At 30.9% G+C, this 13,109-nt stretch overlaps 1 protein-coding gene across 3 annotated transcripts in view; it reads right to left on the bottom strand.

The window, feature by feature from the left end:
* Nucleotides 1-4,379: 4,379 nt before the first annotated feature.
* Nucleotides 4,380-13,109, bottom strand: part of LOC115881479 (GATA-binding factor A-like) — a 78,800-nt gene continuing 70,070 nt past the window's right edge. For all 3 annotated transcript variants that reach the window (XM_030898968.1, XM_030898970.1, XM_030898969.1), the window contains 3 exons: nucleotides 9,557-9,848; nucleotides 7,266-7,479; nucleotides 4,380-5,143 (listed from right to left, as the gene is read on the bottom strand). In XM_030898968.1, the coding sequence (XP_030754828.1) occupies nucleotides 5,005-5,143; nucleotides 7,266-7,479; nucleotides 9,557-9,848 (645 nt within the window). In that variant the 3' untranslated portion in view covers nucleotides 4,380-5,004. The remainder of the gene's footprint in view (nucleotides 5,144-7,265; nucleotides 7,480-9,556; nucleotides 9,849-13,109) is intronic.

Genomic DNA, 13,109 nt, shown 5'->3' with positions numbered 1-13,109 from the left:
AGTATAAACCGGATTAACTATTTTAGAACAAGCAAAATTTTTTACGAAGAATGCATTTTTCTCAAAATGTCAATAATAAAAAAGTTTTTTTTCCTCTTGTAAAGACCGTCCGGGAACATACTGTATAATTCGAGTTTTTAAACTTGTACAAATTTTGAGATTTTGTATATTTGATTATATACTCTTTAGTATCACACAATTTGAATAAAAACACATTTATATTTCACTATTTATAAATATTATACACAAAAATCAATATAGAATTACTCAATGTGAGTTAAGCCAATATAGTAAGCGTTCATACAATGTAGAAATAACCAGAATTTTGATCAAAAATTCTGTTTGTTCCTACCTTAAATAATTTTAGTGTTTATAACAGTCTTTTTTACAGGAAAGCGTACAATGTATACCTAAATGTGCTTAGGTATATTCAGAAATAAATATTCTGAAAATGACTCATAAATAAATTATATATTTATTCTATATACTGTATGAGCGAATAAAAACGGGGTTACAGTGTAGGCGTACAACATAATGATTGATCATAAAAACAATTTAGTAGGTAGGTAGTATGTACAGGGACATCATTTTAAGTGTCTCACTCGATTTATAATTTTCCTGTTTGGTATTTAAAGATAGTAGAAAGATTTCCTAATGTAATTTTTCGCGAGGATGCCGATTCTCTACACCAAAATTTTTTAAAACGTCAATTTTGACAGATACGACGCCATCTTGATTTTTTTTAAATGGAAACCCCCACATATTTTAGCATGGTCCGGTAGACATATTTTAGCTAATTTCAAAAATATATAGTTTAGTATACTTTGCACTTACTGTTTTCGATATACAGTGGATTTAAAAATGAATTGTTCCAGAATCATTTTTAAGTGTCTCACCTCCAATTTAAAATTTTCCTCTTCTCTATTTTAAGATAGTAAAAAGATATTTCATCGTAATTTTTTTCGAGGATGCCGATTTTTCTACATTGTAATTTTTGTAACGTCAATTTTGGCAGATACGACGACATATCTCTTGATTTTTTAAATGGAAACCACCACATATTTTAAGATGGTCTGGTAGACATATTTTAGATAATTCATAAAATATATAGTTTAGTATACTTTACTTACCGTTTTCGATATGCTTAGTGGATTTAAAAATGAATTGTTCCAGAATCATTTTAAGTGTCTCATCAATTTAAAATTTCCTCTTCTCTCTTTTAAGATAGTAAAAAGATATTTCAATGTGATTTTCGCGAGATGATTTTCTACATTAAAATTTTTAAACGTCAATTTTGGCAGATATGACGTATCATCTTGATTTTTTAAATGGAAACCCCATCAAATTTTAACGACCGCCCGGTAGACAACTTTTACCTAATTTCAAATATATAGTTTAGTATATTTTGCACTCTACCGTTTTCGATATACAGTGGATTTAAAAATGAATTGTTCCAGAATCATTTTAAGATGGCGTCGTATTGTCAAAATTGACGTTGTAAAAAATTTTAATGTAGAAAATCGGCATCCTCGCGAAAAATTACATTAAAATATCTTTTTACTATCTTAAAATAGAAAAGAGGAAAATTTTAAATTGGATGAGACACTTAAAATGATTCTGGAACAATTCATTTTTAAATTCACTGTATATCGAAAACGGTAAGTGCAAAGTATACTAAACTATATATTTTTGAAATTAGCTAAAATATGTCTACCGGACCATGCTAAAATATGTGGAGGTTTCCATTTAAAAAAAATCAAGATGGCGTCGTATCTGTCAAAATTGACGTTGTAAAAAATTTTAATGTAGAAAATCGGCATCCTCGCGAAAAATTACATTAAAATATTTTTTTACTATCTTAAAATAGAAAAGAGGAAAATTTTAAATTGGATGAGACACTTAAAATGATTCTGGAACAATTCATTTTTAAATCCACTGTATATCGAAAACGGTAAGAGCAAAGTATACTAAACTATATATTTTTGAAATTAGCTAAAATATGTCTACCGGAGCATGCTAAAATATGTGGGGGTTTCCATTTAAAAAAAATCAAGATGGCGTCGTATCTGTCAAAATTGACGTTTTAAAAAATTTTGGTGTAGAGAATCGGCATCCCCGCGAAAAATTACATAAGAAAATCTTTCTATTATCTTTAAATACCAAACAGGAAAATTATAAAGCGAGTGAGACACTTAAAATGATGTCCCTGTACCTATACCTATACCGTGAAATGAAAAAGTTCTGGCTTTTGACAGTTAAAAATAATCTACTGTACTTAATAAAAATAGCTGATATCTGCTATAGTCAGATGTCAATAGGGAAATTAAAACAACTTTCGTTGCACGTCATCAATGACACCATGAGTCGTCTTATGGAGTTTGCTGGTGGTCGTATTATGATGTGCAACGAAAGTTATTTTAATTTCTCATATAGTACACAGTAATATTCTTATTACAGAGTAGTATACATACACAGCAGTATACAAACATATAACTGACATCTGCTATAGCAGATGTCAATTATGTGTATGCATATGCATGTCATCAGGAATATCTATAATTAGATTTTCAAAGATTCTTAACATTTTCCATATTCTAGTTTGAAGATGCTGTGATTGTAAAGAATTTCGGACATAGTATATATTATAATTCGACTTGAAATGTTATGTAATGTAAATTATATGTTATGTAACACCTACTTTGACGTCGTTTTTATCTGATCACACGACATCATAAATAGTGTGTATTAAAAAAAAGATTTGGTTAACCAATAAATAATTATTTTTTAATACGCACTTGACACTATCTATTAATGTACATATAAAACTAATATACCTGTGGACATTCATTTAAATGACACAAATATCCAGACTTTCTATACAAGACTGTTCAATATGTATATTTTTCGATAACTTTGAAGGTATATTTTATATATATACAGAGTGTTTCAAATTCGACTTCCACCATTGGGCTGTCGGAAACGGTAAGTGAAACAAAGTGGCTCAAATTGGAGAAAGTTAGCTATCTATATATATAGAGCTTATTTCCAAAAATATGAAAAAATTGAAATTTCCTGTTTTCGTTTATATTTTAAGAGTTTATTTTAAAGGGAATGTCTATAAACTTATTCTTAAAGAATTTTTTTTCAGAAAAACGAAACCCCTTAAATGAGTTTGACGTCGCCAAAAGATGAAACGATCAGGGTTGGCATGATTTAAATCAAATGATTTAAATCATGATTTAAATCACGATTTAAATCAAGTGATTTTTTTTAATTTTAATCATGTGATTTAAATAAAAAAAAATATTTTATTGAAACGTTATAATAAATCAAAAAATAACTGTTAAAGTTCTAAAAATGGGTCCTAGAAAACTATAAAAATTATTTCTGTATCAGATATAACAGATAATAAATCGAAAAATAATTGTAAATGTTTTAAAACTATATAAAAATATCTATTCATCAATTTAAATGTTGGACCGATTTTTGAAGTAATTTCGTGAGAATCCATTAGACCTCTAAACGCAGGGATTTATTTTAAAATTTATGTATTAAGTGACAAAAATTCGCTGCTCGAATACATATCATTCGCAAAGTCTAGAGCAGAACTATATAGGTTCTTCTAATATAGAGACTATATTATATCTTCATTCCCGAGAATCTAGAATCGTTGTCAGAGAATATGTTGGTTTATTTTTTTTTGAAACGGTTGTATGTTTCCAAATTCTTACCGAAATTTTGATCTGCAGTTAAGTACTTTACACGTTGGCATTCGATAATACATCATTCTCGATTTAAGACTATTTTCGAATAATAGTGTATTGTTTTATTAGGAGTAAAAAATTATACTTTTTTTGACGATGCTGTACATTTGAAGGACCATCGTAAAGCTATTCCGACTAGAGTGAGGTACAAAAAGTACATTTTTACTCTGAATAGAACATTTTTTTTAATCAATTTCAAACATTGCAAATAATATAAGCAGTAATCGAGCAACAATTATTTGTACTATCGTTGAATTTGACACTTAATATCAGTTTAATAATATATTTTTGTATTTTTGTGCTTAAGCGTAACAGTCCTTTACTTTTATGCCTAGGCGTTAAAATGACAAAAATTAATACTTTTGAGACGTCTGAAAAAAAATCCTTTTGATCTGAAGCGAGCTACTTTTTTGCGGAATATATTGGTGACTGATGTGGAAAAATGACACGCGCCGTAGAATTGTTGTTATCGGTATCGGACAGAGTTATAAAGATTTAGCCATTTAGGATAGGACTTTAATTGGAAATAAGTTCTAGGTCATTTGGAAATCCGATTTAAATATTGTTTTGAATTAAAATCAAAAAAATCTGATTTAAATCAAAAAAATCTGATTTTTTTGATTTTTTTAAAAATCATGATTTTTTCCAACCCTGGAAACGATAAACACATTTCTTTGAGAATGTATTTTTATTTTTTTCCAACTGTTAAAATAAACTCGTTTTTGATGCAAATTGTAGTTGGTTGTGATAGAACTTTGATCTCAAAAATCGAAATATATTTTTTAAATATTTTAAATTTTTGAGATAAAATATTAAAATAATTATAATTGCCATCGAAAAACCCTATTAGATTTTTTTACATGTATTTTCATATTAATTAATCATGTCAAAAATTAAATTTGGTGATATTTGTAAAATGTTGGACTCATATTCATTTTTTTAGCGCTCTGTATTTGCGCGGCCGAAGTTTTTAGCAAAATTTTCACGACGTTTTGGATTGCGGCGTTGCGAAAGGATGAAATTAACCGTAGTCTGTGGGGAGCTTTAGATTTTGAAAATTGATTTCATTATAGTATATATACTTTATCTGAATATCTATGTCATCTATTTTTTTACAGAGTATTTTTGTTTTAAGACATACTTGCGATTATTAGTTCCTCTGTACACAAATTTACAAATTTTGCGATTGCACTTAAAAAATCACTGTCGAACCAACTCGAAACTAGTATTTCGCGTAGAGCTATGAAGATGCCATTAGTTTTGCAGCGGCCGTCACATGGTGTTGGTGATGGTAAGCCAGTTCGTTGTTGGTTGTTGCTGAAGGGTTCGGGAACCCGAAAATTTGCTGATAAGGGTAGGATGGTTGGTTTTGCAAGCAACTGAAACAAAAAGTGAACAGTGATTTAGCTCTTGAGGGGAGATCCACCTATTCAGGAATGTTTTTTTGTCTTTCTTATATCTTGGATGTAGTAATGCTTCTTTTCTCGGTAGAATTCTCGGTAAAGAAACTAAAAAAAAACATTCCTGAAGAAGCACATTATATTAAATGCGAAACGTCGTGTAACGAAAGATTTTTGTTTTAATTGGTCCTAGCCACAACACCCAAGAAACAACAAATAAAATTACAGTGCTTTAAGCCCTTATTAGATACAAACCTCGAAATTCATTTACTGTGAACGAATTTTTATAAAACTTTTTCCAATGTATTGTTAATAAGATATATTACAAAGTTTACCTATTTAAATTCGTTGCTTTGACTTCAGTATTTAAATAAACACACACATATACAAATGCATACATACAAGATGGCTCCGTTTTCCGGAAAAGCTCTGTATCAGGATTCCTATTTGAGATTTTCACTCCAAACCTTTTACAAAGTATATGTTTAATGGTAGTTCACATTTCAAAAATATTTTTATAGATATACAGGGTGAGTCAAATATATATCATTTACTTATATTCGAGTGTAGTGAATTTGCTATAAAATTCTGGTTCCAAAAATACCTTAATACCATAGAGTATATTAAATGGTCTTTGAATTATGACCACGTCCATGAGGACGTCAATATAGACGTCCAGGAACCTTCGTATGAGAACTTCTAATCGAGACAATCGACTTATTGTAAGTTTATCGCTAAGAAACCGCCGTTTGCCAGCTTTTCAAATTGATAATGAATTGCACTTAAGAACCGTACATATTAACTAACGGACTACAAGAAGAAGATTAAATGAAGCAAATCTTATGTCAAGAAGGCCTGCTTCGGGACCAGAACTTACTAGATGTGTTGACTAGGCCCAAAAGCAAAGGCATGGTCTTAATGTAAAAATTACGAAAAATGTTAGTGCCTTCTTTAAAACCGAATATTTCCAACAAAAATAAAATTAATGTGATGAACCAAAAAACAAACCATCGAGATTTTTAAATTTCTTGCTGTTTTAACATATTTCACAGGGTGTTTCAAACTTTCATCAAAAATATCAACATTTTGTTTTCCCTCGTATAATTAACAGATGGGGAGTTTCATTTTTAATTTAGAAAAAGATACTAAGAAGTCAAATAATTTGGCAACACACTGCTTAAAAAATCATCAAAATCGGCCAATTAAAATAAAATATATTAACATTTAAAATACATCAAAGTTTTAAGGTGCCCATTTTTCCTGCCGGTGAATGTATTTCAAAGACTATACATTTTAGTCATATAATTTTCTAATGAAACAAGCCTTTATTTTTTTACTAGAATCCAAAAATCAATTAATATATAGGGTGTTCCATTACAAAAAACATAACTTTGATGTGTAACTTTTTTTGGGGACACCCTGTAGAACTCTACATAATTTTAGGAAATACTTTAAATTGACTTACATAAGCTCAGAAAATTTCACTTCAATACAAACTTTTGTTCTCCTTGCAAAAACCGCGTCGCATATGACGCGCCACCCTGTATCATTCGATTTCAATCAAAATTTCAATGATTAGAATATAAGCAGAATAGGTGCATGATATGCATTAGATTTATTTATTTCAGTAAATTTACTTAGAAAAAGAATTAAAAAAATAAAAATATTAAGAAGGAAATAATTAAGAATTTACTAAAATTACTTAAATAAAAAATTAAAAGCAACGAAAAAAAATGGGTAAACATTTTAGTATTTTATCTGATTGAAATCTGATACAGTCTGATTGAAATTCAAATTTATTTAAAATAATTTATTAACTAGATGTAATTAATTAATATATGGGCGGAAATAAAGGTTGTATATTTAATTAGTATATTATTTTACAAAGATTTAATCTTTTTGTAAAAAGAATGGGCTAGTAAGATTATCGGTTTCAGCATCTGTACATTTGCTGTTTAAAAAAAATATCTGAAATGTCAATATTCCATGGGTATATTGATAAATGAGGTCCAAAATATAAGAAAATACATTTTGGCTCTAGAAAAAAATACATTTTGCAGACCCACTGTTATTAAGAAAAATATTTTTAAAATTTCCTCACCTGTATGCATCGTAGCCAGGTTCACTTTTGATTCCGCTCGTACTTGTTGCCGGCAACAACGAGGTCTGGCCCAAATAAGGCCTTTCTGTCGAAAATTGTGACTTCTCTGTATGTCCATTGTGATTATTGTTTTGCGATGGACAGGAACTCTGATTTTGCGTTTGGTGCGGGTGATGAGTGGGCGAATGGTGAACTAAAGTTGACGTTTTCGGTTCTGTAATTAAGAGAGTAAATTCTATAGACTGAAAGGAAAAATGCAATCACGGTACTACCCAAAAACATCTAACTTAAAGGTGACAAAACTATATTTTTTTTCCCGTTCAAACAGTGGCGGATATAGGGGGAGGGCCCATGGGGCCCGGCCTCCCCTAAAGTCTGTGAATTGTGTAAAATATTATTCTTTTGGGTTAAAAATGGCGTCCTAAAAGCATAATCTACATTGCTTTTCATTTTGGCCCCCCCCTAAAACAAATTCCCGTATCCGCCCCTGCGTTCAAAGATCGTTTTCAACACAAATCGACAATGCCAAATTTCTGCGGATTATACATTATATTTAGGGCTTGTGTTTGAAAACGAAGTATTTTATTATTGTCATTGGTTTTTGGAATACCTATAGAAACGGCGCGGCGTACTAAATAAATGTCTAGGTATATAATTTTAGTAAAAAAATACGTAGATTATACTTTATCATTAGGGAAGTAACTGTGACAACGCTGCTTCATGAAGACTGTATGGTTTCTATACGATGTACAATCACAGTACAAGTAGATATTCAATAAAGAGCTTAATATTCATCAATATAATCTAGTGGCGCCCTCTGTACTATAGCGGGGGAGCAATATTCGAGTCACAGGGTAAGAAGAATCGATATACCTACTGCACGCATCCCTTGTTGTAAAATGCTTGTAATAAAAGAAGTATTAGAAGTGAATCGATAATTGGTAGATTCCTGTAATAAGACTTTGGTAGTTATTGTGATAGCATTTAAGATGCCACTGTGTGATCTAATATATAACAATTTTTAATAAATTAATTCTTTACTACAAAATAATAAAGTTAAATATTAAATATTACAGATAATATTTTTTTGCGGAAATTATGTATTGGTACTTTCGAATATATCTATAGTTATATTATGTAGGTAATCAATCGTTTTGGTTTAAACTTTAATCTATAAATCATAGTTTTTTTCTACTTTTACCCATAATGGCCATAATATAACAAGATATACAGGATGTTTCAAAAAACATGTGCCATCTCTCGTGTGAGATTCCTCACGTAAAAATAAGATTTATTTTTTATACCAACACAGTGGCGTGTCGTATTGGGGGCACGGGGGGGGCGATTACCCCCTCCGCCCTTAGCTCTGACTGAGTGATGCGCCCTAGTAAAATCGCAACCTCAACATAGCTCGCCTACCCCGCCCTTTTACCCACGACACGCTACTGTCAACATATAGGTCCGATTCGGCAATTGTTTCGTAACTACATTTTGTTCAGTATTTACATAATTTATTAATTTTATTTTATTCAGATAAAGTTGCGTTTATAAAGGAGACTGAAATCGACAAAATATCAAGAGACAACTTTTAATCGGCGTTAAATGGTCTACAGAATTTTGCTAACAAGAAAAAAAAGTCAGTGGCGCACACGTTTTTTAGAAAAATATTTCTGTGATAAACCACATGCACGTTCCTGGTGAATTTGTCGACACTTTTTTAGCATTAAAATGTGTGGTATTTATAGTAACTTTTACCCTCAAAATTTTATTCGAATCGATAAAAGCAGAAGAAGATTGATTTTTGATTTTAAGAAAAGTGTGATAAATAAAAAAATGAAGAATTTAATACCCCTGTACCTACGAAACAAACAGAATCGGACCTAAGTGTGTTGATAAAACAAAGAAGTAGATATTTTGATTTACACCCTTTATTATTATCTATAGGTCCACATGAACAACATATCTACATAAATTTTCACAAGAATCACATATTTAAACTTTATGGTCAAATAAAACTAAAGAGGTGATATATATTATTTTATCCCTCTTGTAATAAAAGAATGTGAAAAGCAGGTATAAAAATGTATAATTCCTTACGCGATTAATAATATACACACACAGCTTTACGGCTTTAAATAATTATTAACTCCAATTATTTCACTCTCCTTAATCTGCTCAAACGAACGATCGAGAGAAAAAAAAACGTGAAAACTTAAAGCCTTTTCTGAACCACCGGCTCATTTTCAAGCTCATCAATCTTAACCTCTCCACCGTCCGTTGGCTCCACCTACCTTCCACGGGGGCGGAGTTACTGTCCTCCCTCTCCGACGCCGTTCCACCTCCATTGGACGCACCCGTACCCCCACCACCGTTGCCAGTGCCGCCGCTCTGCGTTTTTTTCGGCTTGCGCTTGCGCGTCTGGATGCCGTCCTTTCGCATGGCTAAAGGCCGGTTCACGCCGTGCAGCTTGAAGTAGAGACCGCACGCGTTGCACACGGGTTCGCCGTCGTTGTTGCGCCGCCAGAGGGTGGTGGTGCGCGTGCCGCAGTTGGTGCAGCACAGGCCTAAGCGTCGAGTTGCTGTCTGAAATAGATATAGAGATGTGTTGTTAAGCCTCATTTAGAACATAAAAATTATTAGTTTCAATTATACTGTATACTAGGGTGAGCCAAAAAAACTAACTTATTGAATTTATGGATTAAAATTAGTGATGGGAATAATCGAATTATTTTCACCATCGAATAATTAGTAATAATTCATATTTCACAATCGAATTAATAATTCGAATTATTTAGTAGTATTATAAATTTAACCTAAAAATAAATTCGTCCCAGCTAGTGCTCGTCTAGGGGCTATTTTAAACAAATCTGAACCATTGCCATGCATATATTCTATCACTGAATAAAAAATAAAAAAAATATTCTTTATTCAATGTATTCTATTAACTGTGCCGAAGCCGTTTAATAAATTAAACCATAATTTAAAGTTTTAAATTTAAAAGTGCCGAGTTTATGATTGTTTCAATTCCTATTGAAAAGCTCATATCTAAAATAAAAGCTTCTTCTAAAACGATATAAGTATGTCCTTGTTTACGTGCGGTTCGTATTTCTTTTTATTTTATCAGTTGCAATCCATAATTATTTAGATAAAAGAAGAAAATTAATTTTAGTGTTCGGTGAAATTTGGGTGAGATGGAAATGAACCAAATAATAGTAATATTCTTTCGTTCTGAACGAAATGAAAATTTTCACTTAAACTGATTTATTCCTACGTGGTATAGGAAATAACAATGATTTCTGGTTTTTTCTATATCGGATCGTTCCTTTCTTTGTCGATTCCCTTTATAAATCAGTTTAAGTGAAAATTTTCAGTTCGTTCCGAACGAAAGAATACCACTAATAGTACTATACTAATTACTAATATTCGTATTCGTCCATAAGAGGTTATGTTTTATGTTCATTTGTAATTCGGTTACCACAGATATAATATAAAATACTACTAATTTTTATCTCGATTATATCGAAAAAGATAATTCGAATTAGTTAGTTTTAATTTACTATTATTATTTAATTCGAATTTTCCCAACACTACTTTATTCAATGTATTCTATTAACTGTGCCGAAGCCGTTTAATAAATTAAACCATAATTTAAAGTTTTAAATTTAAAAGTGCCGAGTTTATGATTGTTTCAATTCCTATTGAAAAGCTCATATCTAAAATAAAAGCTTCTTCTAAAACGATATAAGTATGCCCTTGTTTACGTGCGGTTCGTATTTCTTTTTATTTTATCAGTTGCAATCAATGGGCGCGTTCAGGGACGGTCAGCGGCTGAGTGGCTGAGTAAGCGGTTTCCCTAAACGGTTTCTTTTTAAATGCAAAAACAGTCAGCCGCTGAGCAAAATACTCAGCGGTCGGTCAGCCGCTGTGTTCCCTGAACGCGCACAATAATTATTTAGATAAAAAAAGAAAATTAATTTTAGTGTTCGGCAGGTGTTCCGTGAAATTTGGGTGAGATGGAAATGAACCAAACAATAGTAGTATTCTTTCGTTCTGAACGAAATGAAAATTTTCACTTAAACTGATTTATTCCTACGTGGTATAGGAAATAACAATGATTACTGGATTTTTCTATATCGGATCGTTCCTTTCTTTGTCGATTCCCTTTATAAATCAGTTTAAGTGAAAATTTTCAGTTCGTTCAGAACGAAAGAATACTACTAATAGTACTATACTAATTACTAATATTCGTCCATAAGAGGTTATGTTTTATGTTCATTTGTAATTCGGTTACCACAGATATAATATAAAATACTACTAATTTTTATTTCGATTATATCGAAAAAGATAATTCGAATTAGTTAGTTTTAATTTACTATCGAATTAGTCGTATTATTTAATTCGAATTTTCCCAACACTAATTAAAATGAACCTAATAACCGAGAAAAAAATATCCCCGGCAGGCAGGATTTTTAGCTCACTTTTAAAAGGTGTCGGTGAACATTCAAAGTTTTCCAAAAATAAATTTGTACAAAAGGGAGGTTGGTAACCCTTTCGAACATGTAGAGCATTAGAAACTAGTTTGTGGCAGTTGATTTATTTATAATACGTTTCTTCGAAACCTCAAATAAAAAATACAGGTCCGTATTTAAAAAAAAATAAGTTGGCCTCTGTATCTCACAAATTATCAGCTAATTTGAAAATCTAAAAATACTATCAGATAGCCCCAATAAAGTGGCTATAGAATGTGCAATTAGTTTTTTGATTTTCTTAAAAGTAACGACAGGAAAAAAACTCAGCAATCCTTGAAATTTTAAAAACTTTTTTGATGGCCTCTTGGTCAACATCCCAAAGCGCAACTTTGCCCCAATTTAACCATGTTCGTATCTATTTACCTAGTACCTAGATACCAATGCTCGTACCCCGGATTTGTAGCGCTCTGTATACTTAGTTCAGGAACAATCGTAGAATATAAATTTCCGTAGCATAAAATCTCTAAAAAGTCACAAATTTATTATACTAACCTGCTAAATAAAACAACGAACAATATAAACAAATACCTACATTCCACACGACATATTTGATTTGTAAACTAGAGTACAACGTAGGTTTTCCTCTATAAAGATACAATCGTATTAAATTGCATTAAGAAATTGAACCTGGCCAACAATTAATATTTGTCAACTATTCGATTTTATCAGTTGAGTGCCTACTCCGTACGGGTTTTACAAGCCAATGCTATTTTCTCGTTATATTTATCGATATGGATCTAATAAATAAAGCTTGTATTTATTTCTTATTAACACGATAGCAATCTTAAAATCGTTGACATCTACTTTCAGCTGTATAAATTATTTATCAGTAAATTAATTCTTTAATGCTTGAGTCATAAATATGATATAGAATACATTAATAATTGAATGTAACAAATTAATGCCTAAAGAATGTGATTTGTGATGATGCTATTAAACATAAAAACCGACGTTTAAGTAGACCTTTCTCATTAGTTTCCTAGATTTTTTTAAATTCGAATTTTTCTTTCCATTTTTTTAAAGCTTATGACCTAAATACCATAGAATCGAAAAAAAACGGCGTCAAAAACGGCCTGGGAATAACAATCGATGACAATTTTGACGAGGTCTAGCCCTAGAAGTGATTATTTAGCCTGTACTATTCTTTATTTTTTGAAGGCGCTTACTGCCAGTTAGCCTTAAGAAGGCTGTAATTTATTTTTATATTGCGTGAAATATTTTTAAATGGTGGGGTTTAAAATTCGAGAAAAAATATTTTTTGGAAATAGATTTTTGTGTCTGGAAACGTTCTATCATTTTAAAATATTTCGGTAAT

This window comes from Sitophilus oryzae, unplaced genomic scaffold (genome assembly GCF_002938485.1).
Source record: "Sitophilus oryzae breed Bouriz unplaced genomic scaffold, Soryzae_2.0 scaffold_172_pilon_pilon, whole genome shotgun sequence".
Classification (NCBI taxonomy): domain Eukaryota; kingdom Metazoa; phylum Arthropoda; class Insecta; order Coleoptera; family Curculionidae; genus Sitophilus; species Sitophilus oryzae.
The sequence above is the reverse complement of the archived record's forward strand: the minus strand, read 5'-3'. Positions and strand labels throughout refer to the sequence as shown.